Source organism: Salvelinus alpinus, chromosome 25 (genome assembly GCF_045679555.1).
Source record: "Salvelinus alpinus chromosome 25, SLU_Salpinus.1, whole genome shotgun sequence".
Lineage (NCBI taxonomy): Eukaryota > Metazoa > Chordata > Actinopteri > Salmoniformes > Salmonidae > Salvelinus > Salvelinus alpinus.
Window position 1 is genome coordinate 19,755,567 of NC_092110.1, and position 27,810 is coordinate 19,783,376.

The 27,810-nt window shown below is 42.5% G+C and overlaps 2 protein-coding genes and 1 pseudogene across 5 annotated transcripts in view; 1 reads left to right on the forward strand and 2 right to left on the reverse strand.

Moving 5' to 3' along the window:
- LOC139553566 (calcium permeable stress-gated cation channel 1-like) overlaps nt 1-11,571 on the forward strand; it is a 36,575-nt gene extending 25,004 nt beyond the window's left edge. For 3 of the 4 annotated variants that reach the window (XM_071366037.1, XM_071366038.1, XM_071366039.1), the window contains exons 6-23: nt 245-387; nt 1,285-1,336; nt 1,456-1,564; nt 2,300-2,373; nt 2,461-2,541; nt 2,644-2,764; nt 2,977-3,110; nt 3,288-3,410; nt 4,647-4,800; nt 4,911-5,017; nt 5,601-5,687; nt 5,814-5,879; nt 5,990-6,152; nt 6,241-6,346; nt 6,810-6,977; nt 7,126-7,244; nt 7,710-7,799; nt 7,936-11,571. In XM_071366037.1, coding sequence (XP_071222138.1) covers nt 245-387; nt 1,285-1,336; nt 1,456-1,564; nt 2,300-2,373; nt 2,461-2,541; nt 2,644-2,764; nt 2,977-3,110; nt 3,288-3,410; nt 4,647-4,800; nt 4,911-5,017; nt 5,601-5,687; nt 5,814-5,879; nt 5,990-6,152; nt 6,241-6,346; nt 6,810-6,977; nt 7,126-7,244; nt 7,710-7,799; nt 7,936-8,145 — 2,107 coding nt within the window. In that variant the 3' untranslated portion in view covers nt 8,146-11,571. The remainder of the gene's footprint in view (nt 1-244; nt 388-1,284; nt 1,337-1,455; nt 1,565-2,299; nt 2,374-2,460; nt 2,542-2,643; nt 2,765-2,976; nt 3,111-3,287; nt 3,411-4,646; nt 4,801-4,910; nt 5,018-5,600; nt 5,688-5,813; nt 5,880-5,989; nt 6,153-6,240; nt 6,347-6,809; nt 6,978-7,125; nt 7,245-7,709; nt 7,800-7,935) is intronic. The other variant, XM_071366040.1, reaches the window with a different exon arrangement.
- A 3,491-nt stretch (nt 11,572-15,062) lies between these two features.
- On the reverse strand, nt 15,063-18,977 carry LOC139553584 (neuroglobin-1). The gene is made up of 4 exons (XM_071366077.1): nt 18,846-18,977; nt 18,176-18,284; nt 17,866-17,985; nt 15,063-17,709 (listed from the first exon to the last, which is right to left on the reverse strand). Exons 1-4 carry the CDS (start codon nt 18,941-18,943, stop codon nt 17,557-17,559), a joined length of 480 nt encoding a protein of 159 aa, XP_071222178.1. The 5' UTR covers nt 18,944-18,977; the 3' UTR covers nt 15,063-17,556.
- Nucleotides 18,873-24,938, reverse strand: LOC139553058 (protein FAM161B-like; annotated as a pseudogene).
- Between the last annotated feature and the right edge of the window lie 2,872 nt (nt 24,939-27,810).

Below are 27,810 nucleotides of genomic sequence, written 5' to 3' on the forward strand. Positions count from 1 at the left end.
TGTAAATGACATCGCCGAAGTCAAGGATCGGTAGTATCGTCAGTTTGACGGGGGTATGTTTGGCAGCAAGTACATGCTGTCCCCTGTAGTCCCCTTCTCAACAACAAACTGCTTCTTTCTAACTTTGGGTTTTGTCTCTTTAGGGTGAGTTTAAATCCCAGCCTACTGAGTCTGCCACCCTGGGAAGATCCTCTCTTCCTCCCTCCCCAGTTTTGGATCCTCTCTCTCTGTGTTGTCTCTCCAGGGATGATGAGATCAGGAGTAAATGTGGCATCGACGCTACGACCTACCTGTCCTTCCAGCGCCACATCATCCTGCTCATGACCGTGGTCTGCCTGCTGTCTTTGGCCATCATCCTGCCTGTCAACTTTTCCGGGAACCTCCTAGGTAATTTAGAGGGAGGCCTTGGCCCGTGTTGGGAGGCCCAGGGATATCCTAAATGGCAGGGGAGGTAGAGGGGCACCTCGCAAGGAGAGACCAGGCCACACATGCATATGCAAACACACAGATGCACGCATACACATACACATACACATACACACACACACACACACACACACGTGGGTGGGCTTGCACTCACACACACACACATATACACCACAGTTATAAACACAAACTGACAGTCTGCCCAGGGATATCCGAAACGTAGGCCACACAGTCAAACGCGCACACACACACCACAGATACAAACACAGACGGACATTGTCTGCAATTTGACTTAGTGCTCAATTGAGTTACATTAGTGGTATTTAACTTAGACCTTCCCCAAGAAAAAGAGTATGAATATGAAAACTTTAATTTCCTCCCGACATACACTTTGGTGTCAGAGGTTGTTAGCTGTAATGGATAGTAGAATAAATGACAGTTGGCAGTTAAATGTTGAGTAAGCTCCCATATAGAATGTAAAGCAAACACGTTTGAGGTCTGGGGGGACCAGGGTTCTCCATAGCCACTTTATTACTGTTGGCTGTCATCTATATGGACCATTGTGTCACCCCGTCGTTAAATTAACCAACACCCTTATATCGGTCACCATAGAAACAGTACATAAATGGAGCGAAACTAAAATAGAGGGTGGAGACGTGACTAATCTCGCAATTCTGTCTTAAACTTTTCACTGAGTTTTTACTAAATTGGATGAGACAATCCTCTGTTTGATCCTATTGCCATCTTAACCATATAAAGATGAGGGTATTCCTCTTAAAGTCCATTTAAAGTTTGAAGTCTCTTTCTTCCAAAAAAAATACTGTTACACATAACTGTCATATGTTTTCTTTTCTGTAGGGGATAATCCTGAAAATTTTGGAAGAACGACTGTGGCTAATCTTCCTGCAAAGTAGGTCAAAGGGCTGGGTCTTCTATTTTTGACAACTTCAAGAAATGTTCATGAATATCTTGAGACCACCATGGTTATTCAAGAGTCATGTGAAATGCCTTTTCTTTATCTTCTCTTAGGGACAGCTTCCTGTGGCTCCACAGTATCTTTGCTCTGCTCTACTTCATCATCACAGTGCTGTGTATGGCCCACCACTCCTCACGCCTGGAGTACAGAGAGGACGAGAAGGTGTGTGAGGGCTCCTCAAACCTGGCCAAATGCAGTGGTGTAAAGTACTTAAGTAGTAATTTAAAGTATTTTTTCTTAAGTAGTTTTTGGGGTATCTATACTTTACTATTTATATGTTTGACAACTTTTACTTCGCTACATTCCTAAAGAAAATAATGTACTTTTTACTCCATATGTTTTCCCTGACACCTAAAAGTACTCGTTATATTTCTAATGCTTAGCAGGACAAGAAAATGGTCCAATTCACTCACTTATCCAGAGAACATCCCTGGTCATCCCTACTGCCTCTGATCTGGTCGACTCAATAAACACACATGCTTCGTTTGTAAATTATGTCTTAGTGTTGGAGTGTGCCCCTGGCTATCTGTAACTAAAATAATCAAGGAAATGGTGCCATCTGGTTTGCTTAACATAAGGAATTTGAAATGATTTATACTTTTACTTCTGATACTTAAGGTTATTTAAAACCACATACCTTTTAGACTTTTATTCAAGTAGTATTTTACTGGTTGACGTTCACTTTTACTTGAGTCATTTTCTATTAAGGTATCTTTACTTTCACTCAAGTATGACAATTGGGTACTTTTTCCACCACTGGCCAAATGTGTAATGATTACTAGGTAACATGGTCAGGTTACTGTCTCTGAAAACTGAAAGAGACACCTTTTGATGTGTGTAATGCATGGTTACCATCTTACTTTTATTATTGGCAAACGTATTGTTGTTTTTTGTCAGGTGGCCAGGACTCTCATGATCACCTGCATCCCAAGAGAGATCTCAGACCCAGGCCTCATCACAAAACACTTCCAGTAATATTATGTTTACTTCTCACTTCTTTACACACTCAAAATAATGCTGATTAGTAATAAACCTAGTCTCTCTTCCCTCCACTCTAGTGAGGCTTACCCCAGCTGTACTGTCACTGACGTCCGCTTCTGCTTCAATGTACACAAACTGATGATGCTGGACTCTGAGCGGTACAGTAACTATGACAATATAGAGAAATTAATCAGTAATCCAATACAATCATTGTTTTGTTGTTTTTTACCTCTGTGCAGATTTTAATTGTTGTGTTTCAGACGGAAGGCGATGAAAGGAAGGCTGTATTTCGCCACTATGTCCCAGAAGGAGGGGAAGATCATGATTAAGACCCACCCCTGTGCTACCATATTCTGCTGTGACGTGTGCGGCTTTGAGCAGGTACTTTTGTAACAGAAACGTTAGTGAACCTTGGTCATAGTAATTATGTTGCATTGATTGTGTTTTGCCACCGGATGGCACTAAAAAACTACATTTGATTTGAGCGGCAATGTGTAGTTTCAACTGTCTGAATAGAAATGCAGTAAGGGACATGACTAGACTTGATGAATAATACTGGTATGTCGCTAATCTATATTTTCAACTCTTTGCAGGTGGATGCAGAGCAGTACTACAGTGAGTTCGAGGAGAAACTGACTGATGAGTTTAATGCAGAGAAGCATCGCATCTCGCTCAAGAGGCTGGGCATCGCCTTCGTGACTTTTCGGGATGAGAGGATGACTGCTGTGTGAGTGAACTATGACCCCTGACCTCTGACATGTTAACGCACTGTTCTGCAGTCTCCCGCAGTGCATGCATGGCACACCAATATAATGATATGTTACAGGGTTTGATTGAATGTGTTCATGAGTGTGTCTCTGCCTGTTTTGTGTGATGACTTTGTGTGTTGTGTTTCTCCCTACAGTATTGTCAAGGACTACAGCCGGCTCCGTTGCCGTCGGAGACCCAAGCAGTCTAGCATCACCACGGTAGTTCAGTCTCACAGGTGGGGTGTAGGCTATGCCCCAGCTCCAAGCGACATCATCTGGTGAGTGAGGAGGTTATCTGATAGCAGATCAAGGCTAGAAATTCCCTCCCATTTGGTTATCTAACTGTATTGAGGCATATTAACGAGCTGTGCCCTGCCACAGACTTTTAAAGCTGTTTGCAGAGGTCGTTAATCTGTTACTTTCTCTTACAAGAGCACCGTCTCTAGTCACTGCCATGTGGCCGTTCCACTCAACCATTTAACCATCTTAATTAGATGGATTTTAGAATTATATTTGTGTGGGTTATCTTAGATGATGTGTTTTATTTTTTTACAATGAAATTGTTCGTTGGTAGTTTAGTGTATTTGAGATCAGTTATAAAATGAAGGGTTTAGATGGTAACCATCAGCCTCTCTGAGGTTACATGGTAACCATCAGCCTCTCTGAGGTTACATGATAACCATCAGCCTCTCTGAGGTTACATGATAACCATCAGTCTCTCTGAGTTTACATGATAACCATCAGCCTCTCTGAGGTTACATGATAACCATCAGTCTCTCTGAGTTTACATGATAACCATCAGCCTCTCTGAGGTTACATGATAACCATCAGCCTCTCTGAGGTTACATGATAACCATCAGTCTCTCTGAGTTTACATGATAACCATCAGCCTCTCTGAGGTTACATGATAACCATCAGTCTCTCTGAGTTTACATGATAACCATCAGCCTCTCTGAGGTTACATGATAACCATCAGCCTCTCTGAGGTTACATGATAACCATCAGTCTCTCTGAGTTTACATGATAACCATCAGTCTCTCTGACGTTACATGATAACCATCAGCCTCTCTGACGTTACATAATGTGAGTGTTACATATGTATGGTGGGATTAGCCGATGAGGTATCCCTGCCACACGTCGCTCGCTGTTTGTGTTTCATGCCTCCTTGGCTGTGTGTATAGCAGTTTGTGTGGAGGGAGTAGTACTGCTTCCTGGTGCAGGTAGTCTAGACAATTGTGGGGCTCCCGGTCACGGCCGGCTGTGACACATTGCCTCTGCATGTCGCTCTGGGTAACCGACTGTTTCCCTTCTTTAAAAAGGAGTGTGATGTGTCCAACCTGTTATCCACTCCAGAGTAGTCAGTGCGCTGCAGCATACTCCCTCTCACGTTAGGGGTTGCTTTTGTTGTATTCATACTTTGTGGGTTTACACAGTAGTACATATTAGTGGCGATATGACGTGAAGGCTTTTGGATAGATGAGTATCTGACTTCTTGTTTACTTCTCTGTCTCCAGGGAGAACCTGTCGGTGTGTGGCTCCCGCTGGTGGCTGCGCTTTGTCCTGCTCAACATCCTCCTCTTCCTCCTCCTCTTCTTCCTCACCACGCCCGCCATCATCGTCAACACCATGGACAAACTCAACGTCACCCGGCCTGTTGACAGCCTGAGGGTCAGAATTCATTTCAGAATTACAGTGTTTGTGGTGCTGTACCAAAGCAAATAAACTCCAGAATGAACTATATTAAAATGAACTCATGATGTTTTGGTTTCTCCCCATAGAGCCCGATCATCACTCAGTTCTTCCCTACCCTCCTGCTCTGGGCGTTCTCTGTCCTGTTACCCTTCATAGTCTACTACTCGGCCTTCTTCGAGTCTCACTGGACCAGGTAGAGTACTGGACTGCTGCAGGCCCCAGCAGACACTGTCTGACACTTAACCTATATGGCCTAGTTCTGTCCCTGAAAACACTTTCTTCAACAGTTCTCTCTGTCTCTCGCTCTCGCTCTCTCGCTCTTGCTCTCTCTCTCTGCGTTCTCTGTCTGTCTGCCTGCACTACTTCTCTAGTCAGGTTGTCATAGTGATCTCTGTGGAGATAATGATATGCACAATGGTCACTATGCACTGAGGAGCAGAATAACTCTGCATCCGGAGGAGACAACCTCACACGGCACCTATGAGCACCGTCTCTTTACATAACCGCCCCCACCACCCACCCATGTGTTGTGAAGGCGTGGTGTGTGAACGACTTAATGCAAATCAAATGTTTACAGTTATTGGTGTGAAAAGCTCTGCTCGTGGTAATGAGCCCACTATGAAGTCCTTTACATTTGAAATAGAGTAATAAAATATTTTAATGTTGCTTATTGAATGTGAGGGAGTGCAATTCTAACATATACTGCATGTTTCAAACATGTGTTTTGTAACTACATGTCCTCTGTTGTAATGTGGTCCATGTTGTGGGGTCCTCAGATCCAGTGAGAACCAGATCACGATGCACAAGTGCTTTGTACTGTTGGTGTTCATGGTGATCATCCTGCCCTCGCTGGGTCTCTCCAGGTATGGATATAGAAACATACATGCTGACCTAACAGATCATTTATAGTTTCCTGCTATGATCGTTACACAGATTACACATGATCCTATACTTATACTCCAATGTACCTGTGGTTCTTTCATCTCTAGTCTGGACCTGTTCTTCAGGTGGCTGTTTGATGTCAATTTCCTGGAAGACAAGAATATAAAATTTGAGTATGTTTAATTGTTCTGCCCTCTAATGCCATGGTACCATGCTTAGCTGGCATAACTGCCATATACAGCGCACATGCACCTAGGCTTTGCTTCCTCTCCTCTATGTGCAGGTGTGTGTTCCTGCCTGATAACGGAGCGTTCTTTGTGAACTACGTGATTACGTCCAGCCTGATCGGCACGGCCATGGAGCTGCTGCGTATCCCAGCTCTGATGGTGTATGCTCTGCGTCTCTGCTTGGCCAAGCCCGGGGCCGAGCGCATCCACGTCAAACGGGTGAGAGGAGCAGTATTTGACACTATTATTTGTGTGAATTATTGATGTAACTTTTCTTTTCAAGTGTGTGTTTTGTCGGTCTCTCCAGAGCCAGGCCTATGAGTTCCAGTTTGGTCTGCAGTATGCCTGGACCATGTGCATCTATGCTGTTAGCATAACCTACAGTATCACCTGTCCCATCATCATGCCCTTTGGTGAGTGTGTGTTTGTCCGCTCAGTGTGGAGTGGAAGCCTCTCTCCTGCTACTGTAATGTTGGTCACCTCTGCTGCCAGCCTGGTGCAGACTGTGTGAAGTGAATGTGCTGTAGTCCCAGACAATCAGACACAGCGAGCTGGGAGCCAGACGCCCACTTTACTCCTGACTCTGCCCAGAGCCGCAACAATCCTTTATTTACTACTACTCTCCAGGCCTTGACGCATGCCTTCCACATTGTATCAGTCCTGGGCTCAACTGCATGCTGTCTTTAACCTGTGATTCACTCTGTAGCCCAGAGTTGGGGTCAGTTCCATCTAAATTCCAGTAAATTCCGAAGTCAACTGACAGGAATGGGAGTTGAATTGACCTCAACTATGCTTTAGACAGAAGTTAACAATATTATAATAGGTGATTGGCTGCATATGTCCTCATCAGTCAGCTCTGTAATGTCTCTCTCTCAGGGCTGCTCTACCTGATCCTGAAACACATGGTGGACCGCTATAACATCTATTATGCCTACGTGCCCACCAAGCTCAACCAGCGCATCCACACTGCAGCCATCAGCCAGGTCATCGTGGCGCCCATCCTCTGCATGTTCTGGCTTCTGTTCTTCTCCGTGCTCAGACTGGGTGCGTACTTCCTGGTTCCTGTTACCGTAGTCTATCAAACGGACCAATACATTTGGGCTAGCCACTGTTAATCAGATATAGCTTAGTGGCTGCTAGAGTGGTCATATGGTGGTGAGGTCTTGATTGTGGTTCTTCTCTTTCCTTTGAGCTCCAGGCCCAGTGCATCCCATCACCCTCTTCACCTTTGTGTCCCTGCTCTCCTGCCTCGCCTTCTCCCTCCTTGGCCTATGCCTTAGGAAACAGCCTGACAAGTCATCAAGCTACCAGGTCAGCTACAGTATTAACAATGGAACATAGTGGAGTTTTTAATTTACATTTTATTTGACCTTTATTTAACTAGGCAAGTCAGTTAAGAACAAATTCTTATTTACAATGATGGCCAAACCCGGACGACGCTGGGCCAATTGTGCGCAGCCCTATGGGACTCCCAATCACGGCCGGTTGTGATACAGCCAGGAATCTAACCAGGGTCTGTAGTGACGTCTTTAGCCTCTAGGCTAGCAGAGCCTTAATAGTTTTTTACGATTAACTCTAACGTCATTGATTAGGCCTAAACCATATGCAATGTCTTTATGTGAAGTGGTGTTTAAGCATCTGCTGTGGCTGTGCTGGTGAGATTGAATCCCTATCATTACTTAAGTGAGAGATTATTCTTGACCCCTCCTGGATTTCTGGTGGGTGTAGAGCACAGGCCCTCAAAGGCTAAATGACTTCTGTGCCAATGTGTTTCAGATGTCAGACCAGGTGTCTGCTGACCAGCCAGCAGAAGGGGCCTTCGCTAATGCAGAGAGAAGCTCCACCCCCTCCACCACCCCATCTAATGTACCTGCCTCCCTTCAATCACACCACTCTCTCAATTCCTCACAGAGTTGTACAATATTCTCATAACAAGAAGATCTGTATGGGTAAAATCTCAGTTGTAGTCATTAGTAACTTGTCTCTGTGTCCCTCTCCTCAGCTGTTTGTGGCATCTGTGTTGCTGGAGCCGGAGCTAGGCCTGACCCCGATGCCCTCCCCAGCTCACCAGAGCTACGGGACCATGGCCAGCTCCCAGGACCGAGAGGAGGAGGAGGAGGAGGAGGAGGACCACGTTGAAACCGTTGAGACAGAGCTCCAAGAGCCCCCAGACCCCTACTATGCCATGGACAGCCCAGTGGGTAACCAGTGACCCCCCCCCCCTCCACCTCCATGCCTACGCCTGTGATATAAACGTGCCACAATGCTGCATATTTACCTTTTAACCTCAGAATCACATCCAACTGCCTCAGCCCCTCTGACTGGACCATGTTTGTGAGACCATTTGGATTGTGTCTTTGGCGGTTCTTTGGAACCCAAGGCTGAAATAATTTCTTCCTCAGCCCTGTGGCGGGGATGTGGAGAAAGGATGCAAGTGGCCTTCTCTCCCTCGGTGTACAGAAGTCAAAGTGACCACACCACAACATCTCTCAAAGCTGTCATCATAAATGAACCATACGGAGGATACTTCAAACAAAAGTGCTGTCATTTTCTGACTTACTGCTTCATAATTTTCTCCCTTTCTTCCCTCTATAAGTTGCATGGAATGAATTAACTAGCGAGGAAGGACACTGGGACAGGAGTAGGGGTGAATTTCACCAACTCAGTGGGTTTTAACCGACTGACCCTACTAGACAGAGTGGTCTTGGCTCTGGTGTGGTAGAGCTCCGTGAGGCAGAGGGTTAGGGTTGTAATCAAGCCATCTGCAGTGAGAGAACAGGACAGATGGATGGAGGGCAGAGTGGATCTCAGAGCTCTAACACTCCCTATGGAGTAGAAGGCACAAGGAACCCAATGGGACCTGATACTATTGTATTTTTTTGTCAAGGTTGTTATTTTTGCTATTCTGTAGTTGCCCGTTGTATGTGATATTATTGTGCTGAAGGGTGAGGGGCAGGCTGTTTATTGTTTAACAATGTATTTATGGTGCCATCCCTTTATTGTTTATTATTGTTTATAATTATTACTGTGAAAAAGGTGTCTTCTTGTTGGACAAGTCCAGGTAGTCAACCATTTCAAAACATGATCTCCAATTTACTTTGGTTTTATGTTTTGCATAAATGTCCGGCAGCAAAAAATAGTAAAGAAAAAATACTAATCTTACTCTATTGCATCGTGGTTTCAGTAGTCCAAACCAGTCCTCTCCACTGCATGTTGAGAATGCTGTATAAGAGAAAGGATTTGTCTGTACATTGAGGGTGGACATGGAGTATAACAAACTTAACAGCTTTCTCTAATGCTGCATAAGACTCAGCTGACACAGTCATACAGTAACCTATGCTAGTGTTGTAATGCGAGTGTTTTGCTGCTCGAAGGAGAGGTTTCCTTGCGAAACTGAATGTAAACTGATTGTGGTTAGTAATTGTGCTCTCTTGCTGTGCCTTGAAGAAAATCGCCCTTTCGTCTAGCAATCCAGCATGGCCTGAAATATGCTGCATGGACTGAACTAAAAACCAGGGAAAAGATGGAGACAGATTTAAATTAACAAACACACATAGAGTAGCGTATGGCCATAGTTCTATCAAACGCTACCCATAACCAGCTATAATCTTATTCCCATCATTTGTGTGAGCAGCCATCTTCCTATGAATAGTTCCCTCAGCCAATAAACAAGCAGGGTTTAAATAAGTATTTAGGTATTATGCAAAATACTTATTTTCTGTGTAATTTGAGTATTTTCAAATAATGTGGCCAAAGTCAGTTCAGGCCAAAGTTCTATTTCAAGTCAGGCCAAAGTTCTATTTCAAGTATTTTCAAATAATTTCCTATAAATTGCTTTTTATTTTAAACTATTAAAAATGGCAAATTAAAATAATACCTCTAGGACCAGGTTCAAATGCATGGTATTAAAATATTTGTATTTGAAAATACAATTGTCTGCATTTGACTATTTTCAAATACTTAACAAATGTATTTCCAAAATACATTCTAATATTCAACTGCTTGTTTTTCCATAACAAAAACATCTAAATACCTACTTCAAAGTGTATTTGAAAGTAATTGAAATACCCAGATCTGACAAGCAGTGTGCTCCACAGACCACTGAGCTAATGATGTTGACTCATTATGTGCTGACTGGATTTGCTTGTCTCAGATGTCTTAGAATGTTGTTGTTTTTCCAATGGAATCATTTGGATTGTGGCTTAAGGTGCCTTGTTGTGGGTGTCACTCTCTCTGTCTTTGCAGTTTCTAACTGCTGTATTCTGTGATCATATAGCCACGCTCTTTGTAGATGAATTTGAAACTTGTTTCTCTGGTGTCTTGGCCCTTCCTACAATGTTATGATAAGTTATTATGTTTGTCATCATGCAGAAATTGTGGTTCCTGGTTTTTCCTGAACCCAAAGAAAGCTAGAGAATATATAGAATAATACTCCAAAATTAGAACTGTAAAATTGTTCGCCTAAGAAATGTCACCCAAAGATACAGGTCCATTGTACTTTTTAGTGCATCCCTGGGAAGGTTGTCATTTTATAGTCATTGAAGTATATTCTTGATATACCCTGATGTCTTTATTTTGTATAATTTTTGTTATTATTATTATTATAAATAGTGTTTGTTAGAAGTGGTTTTGTGAAACGGACAGAATATTATAGGATAAATCTAGTGTCTTATAAAATCTAAGTTATTTGTTTAATTTCAGGGGGAAATAGAATTGTTTTATGAACAAATGTCCAGCATAAAAACAGAAAGTGATCATCCCAAAACGAGTCACTGTGTTATGTTCACAGTGTAGGCCTACGCTACCAGTTTGAACAGCACATCACAGAAACCCTAAACAAAAAAGTGCCTAAGCTCACCAAATGTGTGCTCTGGAGCTTTAGCATATCGTTTCACAGGCCATGAAGTTCATATGTAGGCGCTACTTGGTCAATCCGACGTCTGCATTGGCCGTGCAGCATTTACAGCGGTACGGCCTCTTCAGAAGTCAGGGCATTCATACTTCTTGCGCTTCGTGGAGCAGCGCAGAGCTGTTGTCAAGGAAGTGAGCTTGTGTTTATACAGGACCTCCCGCCCTCACCTACCGTCAAACAATCATGTAAATGCGGAGCTATATGGAGCTCTCCATTGTTACAGAATTTGAGAGGCTACGGCGATGCAGTACAGAGCTCATTTTGGCCTCTGCATTCCTCCGTAGGCTCCGCAATTGCGTCACATCATCCATACGGTGCGTTCTACCACATTTTCAGATCAAGCATAAATTGTCTCTTCCTATTAAAACATGTTAATCAATTTATTTTTTATGGTGGTCACAACGGTTGAGTAAACATCAAAAAGAAAGCTTGGTTCTTTATGTTCCAATAACAATGAGTGGGGGAATGTACGTGTAAAACTCACTGATATTTGATTCCAAATTAGCTCTGTTGTACCTCTGTCATTTGTGCTCATACATCAAATGCTCTTCACATGGATGCCCCGGCTCTATTTTGGGGATACAGTGGTTTTCCACTTAGGCCAAGCTCTTATTTTCATCCTTTACAGGAAACTGGTGTGTCCTTACTGAAGTACTACTTATAGATTTCTCTGAATCATTTACTTTTGCAGGGAAATAAAGTAAAACAAACATTCTGTCATCTTGATGTAAATGTGTGGCTTGTTTTTCTTTTTAACCTGAGGTTGAGGAACAGTGGGAGAGTGTGTAGCACTGACCTCCAACCGGACAGGCCTGAGCTGTTCTGTGTCAAATGTCTTTGAAGTGCTGTGAGTGCAATTCAAGTTGAATCCATTGCCGCTAGTGCCCCACATCTTGTCCTACAGGGAACAGGCTCCCTTTTCTCCTCTGTCTCCTGTGGTCTGCAGGGAAGGGGACAGAGTCACAAGTTCAGCAGAAGGCACGGCGCTTCCGGTCAAGGAAAAAGCCAAGGGGGACCTGCTGAGAGTTGACCAGGCTTTTATAGTGTTTTTTTATATGGTGTGGTTTTCATGCTGGCCATGACAAAATGTAGCCTACAATTGACAGAGGCTCGTTGTCCAAGCATGTTTGGATATTCAGCAATGAGTGCAAGTTTCTCACACAGGGTCCAAGAGAGAAGGTTAATCTATAGTACATTGGTCAATTTGCCATCATTTAGAAACATTTTCATAAATGGGTATTGTTCTCAAACTATTGTCCTCAAATGTTCTGATTTGTAATGTATGTGCCATACTAAAATTTTTGCATCAAAAATTATATTTTACACTTTTCAAAATCCCCAGTTTTGTCAAAAATACATTTGAATGGTCAGCCTGTTGGTGCTGAATCAAGGTTGTGTGGGGAATGAGTTTCTCTGCTGATCAGATTTGTTCACAATGACCATGAATTTGCCTGGCAGCACTATGTCCCATTGTTAATAGGAAAGACTGCGCCCCGGTCAGAGCTGCAGAGACAGGTTTAATGCATGCAGGTGCTCACCTCCCTGATGACCCACTGTTTGGAGAAGTGCTTCTGCATACAAACTAGCCCTGGGACAAGCCTGTGTGCATACTGGAGACCTCATTGGTCCTGTAAGCTTCATGTGGGGATTGTAGGTCGAATGGGAGCAACTCATTGAATGAGGCTGCCTGTCACCAGAGCAGGGTAGAGGAGGAAAGCTGAGTCTCCAATACCACTGAATAACATCGCCCTTAGTGCTGTTTAGGACAAATGTCCATCAGCATCCCTAAAATCTGCGCTTAGTGCGCTATCAATAATAATTCATTTACAGAGACTTTAATATGGGGAAGATAAAACCTATTATTCTGACGTTTTTGTGTGGGATAAATCACTGCCATTATGACCCTCATGGAGAGAGAGAGGGCGAGCGAGCGAGAGATATAAAACGCCTGACATTTTCCCCTGTCACCACAGGCAACTGCTTGGAGCACGCTTCTTAGTGAAAGGTGAATTCCTTTGGGTGTGTGGCACAGAGCTTTTCCCCTCATCTCAGATGCTCAGAATAGAATGTCTCTACCTCCTGCAGCCCACCATATTGTAATTTCCCCCACGGCTTATGCGGCCTCCTTATTTCCACATGCAAATTCCGCTTAATCAGTTGCTGCTGTTTTATATTTACATATCTTTAGTTAAAAATTATGTAAAGAAAATATAAGCTGTGCTTTGTTTTTCACCCCCAGATTGCATAAGTTTACAGTAGAATTGTAGACGCAGGCTATAGTTGTGAGTGTACTCAGACAGATGATCAGTGTGTTCCAGGCCAGGCAGGGCTTTGAAGGCCAGACAGGGGGGGACAGTGTCTTGCTCTCAGATCTTGGAGGAGATCGATGTGAGATCCAGTGTGGAGCTGTGAAGGTCTTGGCAGGCAGCGTGTCACAGAAGGTGGAGCTCATTAGAGGAACGTCGTCCTCATGAAATGCCACTGTCTCCATCTCCCAGAAGAGGTGTCAAGACCTGTTATCTAATGCAGGAGAACAGTGCCATTAGAGGGTGGCTTCATCTGAGTGTTACCATGGCTTCATACTTCAATTAGAATATAACCTTTCTAATGTTTAGACTGCAAGTCAGGCAAGAGAGAGAGATACTACCTTACTGGAACAATGTTCTGTATCCCTGCCTGTACTTTTTAGTGGAGCAGTCTGTACTAACTGAATAACATAACAAGCACTATATGCCAATTGAGACACCTCAAGTTAACTGGGAAGTTAAGCTTTCTAAGCTTTCAACTGAAAATCTTCACCTGTTTATGACATGTTAACAACACTGTAATAAAACTGTCATGAAACAGCAGACAGAAGTGCTTTTCCTCTGGTTGCTAAGGTAAGTGTTGCTGTGCAGCAGTGGTGGAGCCATCAGTGCTCAGCTGCCTCCAGGCTGGATGATCTTAGAGTGCTAACCTGATTAGCCCCAGTCTGCTAGCCCCCTCCATCTCTCTACAGCCCCTTCTCCTCTGTATCATATATCAGCCGCCCGCCAGCCAGCACCACTTGAGGAGAGTGTCTGTCTTCCTTCCACTTTGGACCTTTGCTTAACAGTTTCCATGACAACATCCAATCCCCCTTCATTCCAAAACACATTGAGTGTCTGTTGTCTTTTCTGCCTGCTTTTCTCCCTCAAAGTCTCAGGACTGATCCTCCAGCAGCTGTCAGGTATGGTACTGTACAATGTCCTCAAGTGGCCTCATGGGACAACTGTTGATCACTCTGGAGTACAGATACTTACCTCAATTATTCTGTATCCACCCATCTGTGTATACTTTACCTATGGCAAGTGGCCAAACCGTCTCTATATCCCTACATATGCCACTGGGTTGTACAGCTGCTGCCTCACAAGACCTTTATATCCCTAGTGGAGGTGAATGTGCCATAGCAATCCTCAGCACAGCAGATCATCTCCATGTTATGTGATGTGATGAATCATGTGTTAAACTAAATGTTTTTCTCAGCTCAATCCCCTGAATTTACACCCCAGCCTAAGTGTTACTCCCTTTGAGTCACAGTAGGACAGGCAGTGACTAGCATCAATCAACCAAAATCTCAGACAGAGAAGATGGAGAGCGCTGCAGAGAGACAGATTTGGGACATGTCAATTACTGCTTTATCACCAGAGCAGACAGCCAGCTCATGGATGTGACTTTTACAATGATGCAAGCAAATTGAATATGCGAATGCTTTGTGGGATAAATTAACCTAATGTGTTGAATGGAGTTCGGGCAATCTGATACAGTACATAACAACTTAGTCCCCATCGCTCTGTCTCTCATCTCTCTCCCGTTCCCTCACGCACACACACACACAAAGCTTCTCTTAATAATTAAAAAAATGTATACGTCTGCATTTTAAGGGCAAGAAAGCACATTAGCAATGTAGCGGCTAAGAGTTCTTGGAATCCTGGAGATGTGATGTATGTGACATTTGCATGATTAAGTGGGATGATATTCACTCTGCTCTCTGGTTTTCAGATGAAGTCCCTCTCATCTCTATAGCCACAGGGAAGGGGCCAGCCAGTACACTGATGTTACATAATCCCAAGGAATAGCCAACCGGAGCGAGAGAAATTGTGCATAGTGTGATTGATTACAAACCCTGAACTCAGCATTACTACCATCGCACTGACAAACAAACCAACATAGTGGAAGAAAAACAATAAACATTGTCATCTTTTTTCAGTAGTATGTCCACAAAAGATCACCTTTATTTACTATTAATTGAGTAAGCACACAACACATTACATAAGTATTGGATGGGGTCCATTTTACGAGCTGTTTGGTTGAGGGAGTATGTATTTGCATTAAGTGTCACGTGTTTTTGGTTAAAGGATAGTTGAAATCATTGCTGTTCGCAGCTGAGTTGATGAGGTAGACATTGAGACACTCATAAACAGAATATCATGTTATTTAAATGTGCCAATGCAATTCACACATACACACAAAACAGGCCTACTCTCAGATCTTTGAAATAGAGACAATACACACAGCAATCTGCCTAGTGCCATGTATAGACATATTAGAAAATGTGTTCAACTCATAGGTCTGGTTTCCTAGACTCAGATGAAGCTTATTCTTGAACTAAAAAACACGTTCAATGTAGATTCTCTATTGATAATGCTTTTTGATTCAGGAGAAGGGTTAATCTGGTAAGGGAAACTCATTATGCTAGTTGGAAATTGGGAGAGAGGAACAAATCTGAATTAATAGTGCTGCCATGGCCTGAAAATAAAGCTCACAGGTGATTGAAAGGAAAGATAAAGTGAGACCTCCTTTAGAAATGGTAATGAAATGGTTGTGTATTCAATGCCAACAGACATCCTTTTAGGGATCACACATTGATAATATGGCAATTATACTGATTGAGGAGAAATGTCTCTTTTACATTTATCATGACTTAAGGATAAAACCTCACTCATCAATACTTAAAACGCTTAACAGCCTTGTGCTGCAAATTAAAAGAAAAATATATGGATTTTACATAAATGTTGTGGTTAACGTAACAGTTTGAAAAAACTGTGTTCGCAATGGCATATAGTCATTCACATACGTAAAACACTTGAAAATACAAAAATACATTGTATAAAAGTAATCTCAGACTGAAGCAATATTCACCACATATCATCAGATTGGATATACAGTAGTGTAGTGTTATTATTAAATACTTGGTGTATTATAGCTAACTTGGCATTGTGACTTTCAATGTACAGGAAGATAACGACTGATACACACTGTATAGAAACATATAGGTAAATGTGTTCATAGCAGCAAAAAGGACGTACACATCTCTAAGTATCATCTCTATCATCTCTAACTGTCATCGCTAACTATCATTGCTTACTATTTCAGGTAGGATGTAGTAAAATTTGTTTATCAATAAATGCTTTACGGTCGTCCACAGAAAGATACTCCAAGCTCCAAAAGCTCTTAACTTTGCAGTACTATGAGCTAAATAGGGAAGGAAAAAATGTATGAATAAATCCTGGCTTTGTCAATTACCTACTGGGTCCAAAAAGCCAAAATAGATTACTACTATATTTCTGGCCTGTTTACAACATATGATAGCAGTATTTACAATATATAGATAGAGTATGTGGTTCAACACCACTTTACATTTACAATTAGTGAAAACTGAATGAGCCTAAACTAAGTCAAGCCCAAAGACCCTCAAGCAAGTAATCTACTGTTGAGTTCCATTACATCAATTAGCTAGAACTCAATAGAGGAGAATAACCATTTATTTTAGAATAAGTAACAGTCAGTTGAAGCCTATTGAAATATTATGGTAATACGCATATGGCAACGTGGGCTTTACAACCTCTACTGTCAGAGGAGAGGAGAGTGCCACATACACATTTCAGACAAAGGTGCACATGGACACCCTAACAGTCATAGAGATCACATAGAAAAGCTTTAGAATACATGAACAGTTCTTGTCATTTTCTATTGAGCATCATCAAAAGTAATGTGTTTGTTAATAATACCAATGGCTTTAAGAATCAAGATGACCTCTAAGGATTGTTACACTCCAGGTCATGGACGCACACAGAGAAAGGAGATCATTAGTATGTGCCATTATCAGGTACCTAGCTTAACTCAAAGATATAAAGATAGAATCATGACAATCACTCTAAACAATAATCTTGGACATACTGTACTTTTGTGATCAATGTTTCTATATCACTGGTTTGATTTGGGAGAGGGCCCATATCGTAGCTGCCCATTCCAGCCAAGTAATACAGCCAATATAGCCAGTGTTTGACAATTGTGTGACTCTAAGATACATCACAAAAACCACCACAATCATTGTAATTACTTGAGTAGATACATCAAGGCATTATTTACAAAGCAATTTCAGTTATTACCTTAATTTAACCCTATGCTTCCTCTAATATGAGGAACTCAAACTGCAGATCAAAGATGGTTGACCCATAACATCCCCACAACGTTATAGCAGCACTCTGGCAGCTACAACATCCACAGCAAAAACAGTTTAACTCTGAACACCAGGTGATTCGACCATTATTTGTTGTGTCAAGTGTGATAACGCCATTCGTTCACCATATACAGCAATCAAACCTTTATGCTGTGAGTTATACAACCTTACTCCATAGCAACCATGAGGGTGATAAGACAGCAACTGGTAGCAGACCCCAAGCGTATGTTTCAGTCAGTCTTGTGTTCTCCGTTCTTGGCCCATCCTCTGCTCATGGCGGCCACTACAATGGTGTACATGTTGAGCCAGGCCTGACGCAGCGGGGCTGTGTACCCCTGACCCAGACTGCACTGCAACATGTAGAGAAGGGACTCCCCCACCACCTGCAACATACACACACATGCATGCAAATATTCTGAATATTGGCATAGATTGATAAATTGTTGCAAGTTGTGTTTCTTAAAAGTTGTAAAGTGTACAGTACACACAGTATGACAGTAATGTATTAGAGTGAGTGATCAGAGTGACAGTAGTCCTACAGCGAAGGACTGGGTGTTAACCCCGACTGCCTGGTGCTTCTTCCCCAGGTTGAGCAGAAAATCCTCCAAGGTATGGAGGTTGTCCAGGTGACTGACTGCTGCATCGATCACCAACATTACCTGGACACACAAGCACACACACACACAAGCACGCACAAGAATGTACGCACATACACACAAACACACACAAAACAAAGAAACGTGAACATACACCAACATGCAGCAAGAAGTTAGACTTTTCCGTGGATTTGTTTCCATGAATTAGCCATTTAACTGTCAGTTTTAACAGTGATGGGCTGTGCAAAGTTACCTTTGTGACATGGTCCAGGAACTCAGGGCTGGAGAGGCAGTCTTGTGTGGTGCCACAGTTTGTGTTGTAGTGAAAGAGGTTGAGGAGTGCAGGCTCTAGTTCAAACAGTCTGCACAGACACAAAACACAGTGCAGTACTGTAGGTGCAGATACTGTAGATACACGTAGTCGTAAGTCACACAATAGTTATGATTTTAATGTCTGGTGTAAGGAAATAGGACTGTCGGCAACAGTTCTTCTCTAGCATTTGTTTTAGTAGCAGCAGTTCCAAAATAAAGACTATTGCAGCCAGTCGCCAAGCAACAAGTCAAGCCTCCAGTCCCGGTATAGGGAGTGTACGATGCAGTATCTGTGTTGGTTAAGTGTATTTCTCTCTCCAAGTACTGTTTACTATGGTGACTATATTATTTACACTATGTTTGCAGTATGCCGGGATATTTTCAGTGTATACAACTGCAAATTGTAGTGAATGGTTAGATTTCAGGAAACTTTCTTACAAAACAAAATGCTGCAGATATCAACAAACACTCTGTTTTGGTACACATACAGTAAAGGCTGATGTACGAATCACCATGAAATCTTCATGGAGGAACACATGCAACTTCTCCTAACTCCTTTATTCCCTCCATTCCTAACTGCTCAAATAAAAAGCTTTAGCTCAGAACTGTACCTGGAGAACATGATGACTCCGTGTGGAACTTTGTTCTTGCCAAGACTCTCCCAGCTGACTCGGATCAGCTCCTTCTCTTTCTCTGTCAGCTTCTCCATGCCCAGGGTCGCTCAATGTGAGGACTAGTTCTCGTTGCAGGAATACGCCAACCTCTTTGCAGGATCAGAGGAAAAGCCTCCGGTCTGGGCAACCCATTACACTGTTGTAGACTCGGCTTGGGAAACCTCTGACGACCCACCTGGAAACTAAGTGTAAGTACAAGAGGGAAGACATAACATAGAAAAACCAAAACAATAGAAAGAGGAACTTATGATCGTTGTATATCCCAGCATACCTTCGTTGTGAGACTCTTTTCTCCTCACACGCTACCTGTCTGTGCCAGGCTGTGGAGTCTGTGTGTGTGTGTGTATTTGTGTGTGTGTGTGCAGAGCTGCTTTGGCAGGCACCCTTGTGCACTTACTTGCTCACGGTGCATTCAGAGAGAGACAAGTCATCCGCCGCTCTTATCTGTCACACTGACTGCTGTCTCTGTCCCTCCCCCTTTCTCTCTACCGCTATGCTCTCTCTCCAGCGCTGTGGATTTGTTCACCCCACTAAAGAAGGAAAGATTTCTCTCTTTTTATCTGTTGAGTATGTGATGAGCTACAGCTCCTCCTGCAGGTGAACCAAGGGCTGTCAAAAACATCAACCTCCCCATAAATAAACAAACACATATAGGGCACACCTTGACTTGCACTGTCACCTCCAGAGGAGGGTGAGAGGAGCTATAGGAGGACAGGCTCATTGTAGTGGCATGGAATGGAGTCAAACATGTGGTTTCCATATGTTTGATGTGATTGATACCATTACATTCATTCCATTCCAGCCATTACAATGAGCCCACCCTCCTATAGCTCCTCCCACTGGTCACCTCATATAAGGTTAGAGGGCAATGAACTAATGCAGGATAAGTAAACAGTTAATCATAAGCATGATGTTGCATAATGGGGAATGTCAGACCCCAATTGGGGGCCAAAATTAACATTTTAGAGTTGTTCTTTAACCTTGCTATGAATCTTTCTAACATCAGATAGTTTTATGCCCCAAAACTACACTGAATGAAACTCTGTAGTGCTTCAACCACAAACACTTAATCTGGAGCACTTGAATAATGAAATGTGTGGGAATTTTTATATTGTAGCTGAAGTAATAACAGACTTGAGGGCTCCACCTTTGCAAAAGTATATGGTTATTGTTTAACTGCTTGGAGAGGCGTCTTCTCAGACACTCAGATGACCAAGTCTGGTGGCCAAACTTACAGCATGTCATTACCCCACATAAGAGATGGGTTTTTTCTCAGCCATGCTATTGCCTGTTTTATTGGAATGCTTGCTCAACCGTTTCATTACATAGGTTTTTGCCCACACCTTTAAAGTTAGGATGTAATTAAACAGCCTTGCCCTACTATTCTCTGGGCTAGAGAGGTGATAGTGTTGTATTCCATATGATCTTATGCTGTTCGCCATGGCATTCTCTGTGTTTATAGTAACTTCTGTATGGAATACCCAAGATGGTACAAAGCAGTCTCCTGCTGGACCACTGGGGAGTGTAAAGAGGGGAAACATGGTTTCCATGACAACCTCACTGGAGCCCTTGAACCTCTGTCATGTGATGCTTGAGCTCTCTTGGAGGTGACTGTATCTGTCATTCAAGCATCTCCAACCGATGTGAACCTGGTTTGATTGATGGGATTTCAGCTGATTGATGGGATTACAGCTGGTTTGATTGATGGGATTTCAGGCCTACTGTACAGTGTAAAAGACCATTTAAGGTCACTCAATGACTTCCATAGCCATCTTAATCCGAATACAGCCAAACATTTGAGGTGGGACTTCACATCACGGTCCTGTGATGAAACCCTCCAAATGACCATATAAGCTGGTCTCCATGGAGACAACAAGGTATGGCTCTGGAATGGGTCCTTGCTATCCGGGGTCCTTGGGACGTCACTACCCCATTGAAGTTGAAATGTAAAATGGTTATGGTAAGGGTCAAGGTTAGGGTAGGGATTAAGGTTTTGGTTAGGGTTTAGGGTTTAGGGTAGAGTTGTCCCTAGGATTCCGGATAGCTGTTAGCCTTTGGAATGGTGGCCGGCTGCCAGCTACAGTGTGTAGGGATCTGCTGTCAGCTTCTTTGAGTGTGTTTCATCAGCCAACTTAAAAAATTATATCCAGTAATGTACATACATATTCAGATATTTTCATCTGGTTAGCAAAATCCCATAAATACTTGGCTGTAAACTGCTTCAGCTCACAGTGGAGGCCAGTATTAAACCCCATTTGACGTGGAAATGGGCAAAGAGCAGTGCACTGACATAACTTTTGTGATGGCAGATGAATGTCTAGACCTATATACTTAACTGGCACTATGGCTCTTGAAATAGCCAGAGACCTTAACCAAAGCATCAGAGAAATGTCAATTTCTGACGTTTCCTGTCCTTATAGGACCTGTCCATTGGCAAAATATTTATGGCCTTGCATGACAGATTTAATATCGTACTATAATATCCCTTAGATCACTGTCAGCACTTTGATTTATCAGTGAGGGATGACATACTAACTACACCAGGACCATTCAGAATCTGTAGTATTGTACTGTAGGCCTATGTTTTGTTTTTAAACTCTTTTTTTCCATCTGGTTACTAAGTATCTGTTCTCCTTTGTAATGCCACGCGTATCCCGGCAAAATTGTATAAAACCAAATAAGCCTTTGATAGTCAGTTTTAATAAGGTTGAAATATTAATATTCCATAATACCCTGCCATTGTAAAATTCAAAATTACTAGTTATATAAACCTTTATTCATTTTCTCACATTTGCTCCAGCTAATATCAATTTAAAAGCTCCAGAGGCCACATGTCCCTGTTTAGAAAGGTCATAATCCATAACAAACATAACAGACAGTCAAAGACTGGGTCAACATAGTTAAATTAGACTAGAATTATTTTAGAACATAGTGCTCTTTGAAACAAAATGGCTATATGGAGTTCCATGCCGGGTCGACCTTTTTGATCATACATTTATTTCCACTCTGGTTTTCACGCTCTCTTCCTCTACCTCTTCAATTTTCTCCCAGACGTCTATGTTTCCATCCCTAAATCAGACATGTCGGGTTAGAAAATGTCTATATTGTAATTACATCAACGTTTTGCTTGGCTGCAGTATTTGTCATCTCTTCACTAAATACTTTATGACAGTCTCCCTGTATTATGTAATGCAACATTGTATAAATTACCAAACCACATGGCGTCCTTGGAGTTCCAGCTGCAGTGGTATTCCTAGTGGTATTACATATTGTATGAATACAACTAACAGTTAGTGGGTAGACACTCTGCTACACACCCTTGTTGTCATTGTAGGTACCTTTTCTCCATGTTACTCTCAATACTTCGGTCATCACAATCGTCATCAGATTTAAAGATCGGTGTCATTTCAAACTCTCATTCAAACCAGCTTCCCTCTGCATCTGCGTCAGCCTTGGCGTTTTTCTAGAGCAATTACATCAAAAGCAATGGAATAGAAAAGGGGCAGTTAACAGTTCAAAGGCTCTTCTCAAGTGTTTGCAATTCCATAAATGTAGTTTCCAGGTCATTGCAAGCCCATAAGTTTACCTGTGACACCTGTTCAAACAGGTAAGGACGGTCAGTGACTCTGGTCTTCATATCCTGTAGCTCCTTCTTATACTCTTTCATCCTTTGTTGCTCAGACTCCCTACAAGTACAGAGCCACAGACACATTAGGTAAATAAATACAGTACAACTCTTTAATCAGTCTGTTCTTTTTAGTATTCATCTAAGGAATTTCCATGTACTCACCGGTGCTGTTTCAGCTTCTCATGGTACACCTCTTTCAGGCTGCTGTGAGGGTCCATGACCTTGGCACGGACAGCCACTGTCTTCTTCATGGCCTGAGATCTCATCCTGTGTTTCCTCATAAACTCTGCACTCTCCTGCTCCGTGCTCTCCCTCTGCTCCACAGACCTTCTGATGGACCAAAGGACAGAGAGAGTAATACTCATCTTTACTGTGATCTGTGCGAATGAAAGAGACACATCTGATAGTGAAGTTCACAGTTCCCTCTTACCTAATTGCCATACAGCGTTTCCTTGCTGCATCTGTAATGTAGGTGGGAAGCGTATCTGTAGACAGCGATGTTAAACCACCAAAGGAATTGCTTCTCTTCAAAAAGGCACTGACTGTGGATTCCTGAGAACAAAAATAATACGAGGAAACAAACCAAAGCAACAAACATATCATTTCTATACTGAACTAAGTTATATTTGCAGAGTGCTACAGTAAGCTCACTTGTTCTTTTTCAGAGCTGCTCCTGCTTGTTCTTGAGGGCAGGGTTGATGTCCGCAGGTGGAAGGGCTGACACTTGGTCACATCTTTCCTCTCGGCCCTCCTCAAGGCTTCCCTGTGGAAAGCCTTGTGCAGCCTATCAAAGTCAGGGACCTGGGAGGTGGTCTGATCCAGGAAGGCCAGGACCTCCTTCTTAGTGTGCTGGGAGCTGTGAGGTTCAGGGTTCTCAGTATGAGTTTGGTTCTCTATAGGTGCTGTGGACTTCCTCAAGTTCTCCTGGGCCCTCGGCTGGATGCATATCGCCCTGCGCAGCTCCTCTACAGAGCATGCAGAATTCAGTGAGAAAAAAAACTAGATTTAGAGAGGATAATAATACATTTATAACACCATTTCCTGTACCTTAGCAACATCTCAAGAGATATTTTTTTAGGCAACTCACCTTTCAAATGCTCAGAGACTACAGGGTCTTTGATTGCTTTAGGTATTGATTTCCTGACATTGGTGGCCTTGGGTTTTTGAGTCTGTCACCGTGCTTATCATTTCCATCAGCTTCTCTCTCTTCTTCTCATCTCTCTCCAGGAAGCTGAAGGGCATCTGCATGGAGAGCAGGAAGTCCTTCCTCTGTTCATGGCCTTCCTTCCTCTCCCTCTGTCGCACCTGCATCATCTCATCATAGAGGTGCAAAAACACATGGACAAGCACAGGAACAGCACGGAACTTCCTCGGACACTCCGCCTCCTCTTTCTCCTCTTTACTTAGTTGGTGCTGCTCTGTTTCTGTTGGCCTTGATGCTGAAGTTGCTGTGATCCTCTCTGTGTAACAGTTGTGACGGATGCCCAGGCTGCAGAGGATTTGATAGACCTCTACGATTGTCTGACCTGTTGAGAGGTCCTGGAGTACTAGACCACCTGTCGACGCCTGCTGACAGCATAGAGTTCTGCTGGATCCTTCTCTCCAGGCCCTCTCTCTGTCTCCTCTATGTCTCCTGCAGCTGCTGCTTGTGGGCCTCCTTCATTGCTTGCAGCTGGTGTTGGAGCAGCACCTCTGATCTCAGGCCATCCTCCAGGAAAGCCTGATGATCTACAATGTTCCTCTGCTCCTGCATCCTGGCAGCAGTGTGTCCTCCTGAACCCAACACTCACCAGACAGCTATGGAAAGAAGAAAAAGGAAGACATTTTGATTATATTCCAAAAACACCTCTTCAAGAAACACCTCTCACAGTGAGAAAAACCCAGCTATTTTTATTTTCCACAGAACTGACAAATATCAGGAAAAGTTATCTAAACTCCAGCAGCACATGATGTGAGCCTGCGCAAGGGTTGCCCTAGCAACCAAACTGCTTCTCCTAACATTAGCAAATGTATTCTTATGTCTATGGTGTTAAAATAGTACATGCTAAACTACTGTTTTAGGGCAGAAAAATAGTATTGTTTCACAATGCATAACTACAATCAATTATGAGATGAAAATATAGTGGAATGTTGAAAAATAGATATTAGAAAATAACCTGATGCTCGTGCACGATAGAACTACCGCAGATGTATTCCAGCGCAACATTCTTATCCCCCTCTTCCTGCTTCACAGTAAAGACAGTTATATATTGACGTCATATATCCACACACACTGTTACAATGTTATAAATTTAGAATTACTGGATAATGTTTAGCAAAACCAAGATATTTGACTCCACCCCCTGCAGCCCTCTAACGTTTGATTGGCTGAAGTAAACGCTTGAGGAATCACGTTCATACATTTTAGGAACACATTTTTAATTCAAGCGGCGTGTTAACTGTATCTCTTGTACATTGTCCTTCTGAATTCGGTTTTGAATTATGTTTTAATATGAATAGCACCAAAGTGCAGATAACTTGTGAATAAAACTAGTGCGGTTCCTTGTTGTGATTGGTTAAGCAGTACAGGAAGTACCTGCCTCTGTTACATATATATAAATATACAACATGGCTGGATTATAGAATGGCCACCGCTGCGATTAGGACATATGCAAGGCGAGTTTAGTCCTGATTAAGAACATCCCAACAATACAGTTGGAGTTGTTTCAGGGTTAGACGAGTCCCACGTTACGTTGTTTTAAAGATGCATAGTCTCACTAAAGCAACGCTGGCTTTAAATGGAATTGGGCGGCGGTGTGTTGCTGTGATTCGTTTTTCAGGAGCAAGAATCATTTGCAGGGGACTCGCGTGTGCAGCAGAACATGGGGAACATGAAAATGAGCTTTATGATGTCATATCTGGAGGAGGAATGGTTGGGACCGCTATGGCTTGGTCTTTAGGTGAGTCGAGGTGATCTCCTGAAGCTGCCAAGAGACGCAGTCCAATCTGCCCCTATAGTTGCCCCCTCTAAACTTCTTTCTATAGCCACAACATCATAAACCCCGCCCATGTCTACAATTTATCTACATAAAATACAATTTTAAACTAAATCTTAACCACACTGCTAACCTTAAACGAACCCTAACCTTAAATGAAGCACATTTTTTTTGCCAATTTTTACTTTGTCGCAGTGTCATCTGATTTTGTGGCTGTGTCATCTGATTTTGTGGCTGTGTCATCTGATTTTGTGGCTGTGTCATCTGATTTTGTGGCTATAGAATTTAGTGGAAACCCCTTTAAAGGAGGAGCCATCATTTTGATGCTGATTTACAGCATACAGTATTTGTTTTAGTTCTATGTTGCTTAAGTAAGGTATAATTAAAACAAACATGGAGAGGAACTTTTTAATTTCTTGTTCTCTTTAAAACCACAAGTGGTGCCAAAATGTAGGCTATAACAATGCTTCACTGCTCTGAACATCATATCATTAGATATTCTGTCTGTTTATCATTTTGGACGCAGCATCAATCAATTTCATAGATCCTCATTATTTTTGACAGGCACGGATCCAAACTTGGAGGGGAAGAAGATTCTGCTGCTTGAGGCAGGCAAAAAAAAAGTGATGGACAAGGTCCCAGACGCCTACAGTACCAGAGTCAGCTCCATCAGCCCGGGCTCTGCCACCCTCCTCAGTGGTACACAACCATATTACAAAACACTATTATCATGTTCCCTGAGAAAGTAATCTCTCTAATGGCATTAGCAGCTCTGTTTTCCATTGGCAGCTAATAGCATCAGAAAAATGGAGGAAACCTCTCTGCCAGCAGATACACATGGCTACAATAGTATGAGGTTCATAAAGAACAGTAGGAGTTAATAGTTGTTTATATCCAGTTTGGTAGTCAATATTATTGTCAGGGTTGGTTTATCCAGTTAAAATGGACAGCATATCTTATCCAATGACAACAGAGCTCTTGTTTAGGTGGCCAGCTTGCTGTCTGATTAAGCCTATTTGTAGTGTGGCTCAGTAGAAAAGGTTGTCAGGAAGTCGGTTAGGGATCAGTCCCATTCTGTCTAGTCACACATGCTTAGCAGGGATCATATCTAGCCTCTAGTCTACATCAGTCATTGATGGGATCCTCTAAACTATTATTCATGTCTCCTTGGGTTTTACTTGACTCACTAATGATGAACTGCATGTCAATAAGGAAGTGAAAGTAGTGATTTGGATACCCATCGCTATGTCATGCCCAGTTAAATTGACTTTGCCCACTTCATATCTCATTTGATCAAATTCCTTTAACAAGTCATTATGGGGCTTGTATGCCTCATACATAACATTCCTACATTTTATAGATGAGCATCTTGTATTATATAAAAGAGTGTGTGTGTGTGCCTTTCAGGTGTTGGAGCATGGGATCACATTATGAACATGAGATGTAAGCCCTATCAGAAGATGCAGGTCAGTTTTTGGAAACTCCACTCTACCACAAGCACTAAAGGTATTTTTTTAATTTGAAAAACCCTTTTATGTAGATCGTTAGAGTTACACCACTATATACTTATTTTCCTTCTCCTTGCGTCAGTAGATTCTGTTCTGCTATAGAATTTCAGGAAAATGTCATCTCCACTGCCATTTAACCTCCACTCAATTATGTACTTTGCTGAACGTGCTGTACAATGCCATTTTCCTCAGGAATGTAGTTGTTCACAACAAAAAGGCAAACCCAATAGTGGTTTAAAACACGCATTTCGTTCATTCCTCTGCCTAATTTATACATCCTCATAGGCCATGCAAATGCAAGGGTTCTCGCAAACCCAAAAGACAGGAGGAGGTACATTTAAAAAGATGACCAAAACTCCCTGGCTTGGTGAAAGGTTTGGTTTTTCTTCTGGCCACAGTGGCAGAGTGTTTATTTATTAGGAGCACATTTAATAGGAAGAATAAATCTATTTGGCAGCTTTGACTAGGCACTCATTCTCTGTGTCTACTAATTATAAAGATTCATGTGACAAACAGGAGCCAGGAGATGAAAGATGACGGGATGTATGGATGTCAGCAGCAAAGTGACCCTGTTTTACAGCTTTGGGCACAGGCTGAGTCCCTTCTGTAAGATGTGGTCAGTTTGTATCAAAGACCAAACCACAGGGTTTCACTCATGGCCAAGGATGTCATCATAAAATGCCATATGGTGATTGTGGTGATATACCTCTCCCATAATACCTTAACTGCTCTGCTCCTTTTTCTGCTTGTTTGTTTGCTGATGCATATTACAAGGATAGAGGAGCAGTGCG

Excerpts from the sequence above, each read along its gene's own strand:
- LOC139553584 (XM_071366077.1), bottom strand. The coding sequence starts at position 18,943 with ATGGAGAAGCTGACAGAGAAAGAGAAGGAGCTGATCCGAGTCAGCTGG. Across the intron at positions 18,285-18,845 it reads GGAGTCATCATGTTCTCCAG|ACTGTTTGAACTAGAGCCTG; the intron begins GTACAGTTCTGA and ends GTGTCTGTGCAG. Across the intron at positions 17,710-17,865 it reads TTAACACCCAGTCCTTCGCT|GTGGTGGGGGAGTCCCTTCT; the intron begins GTAGGACTACTG and ends TGTATGTTGCAG.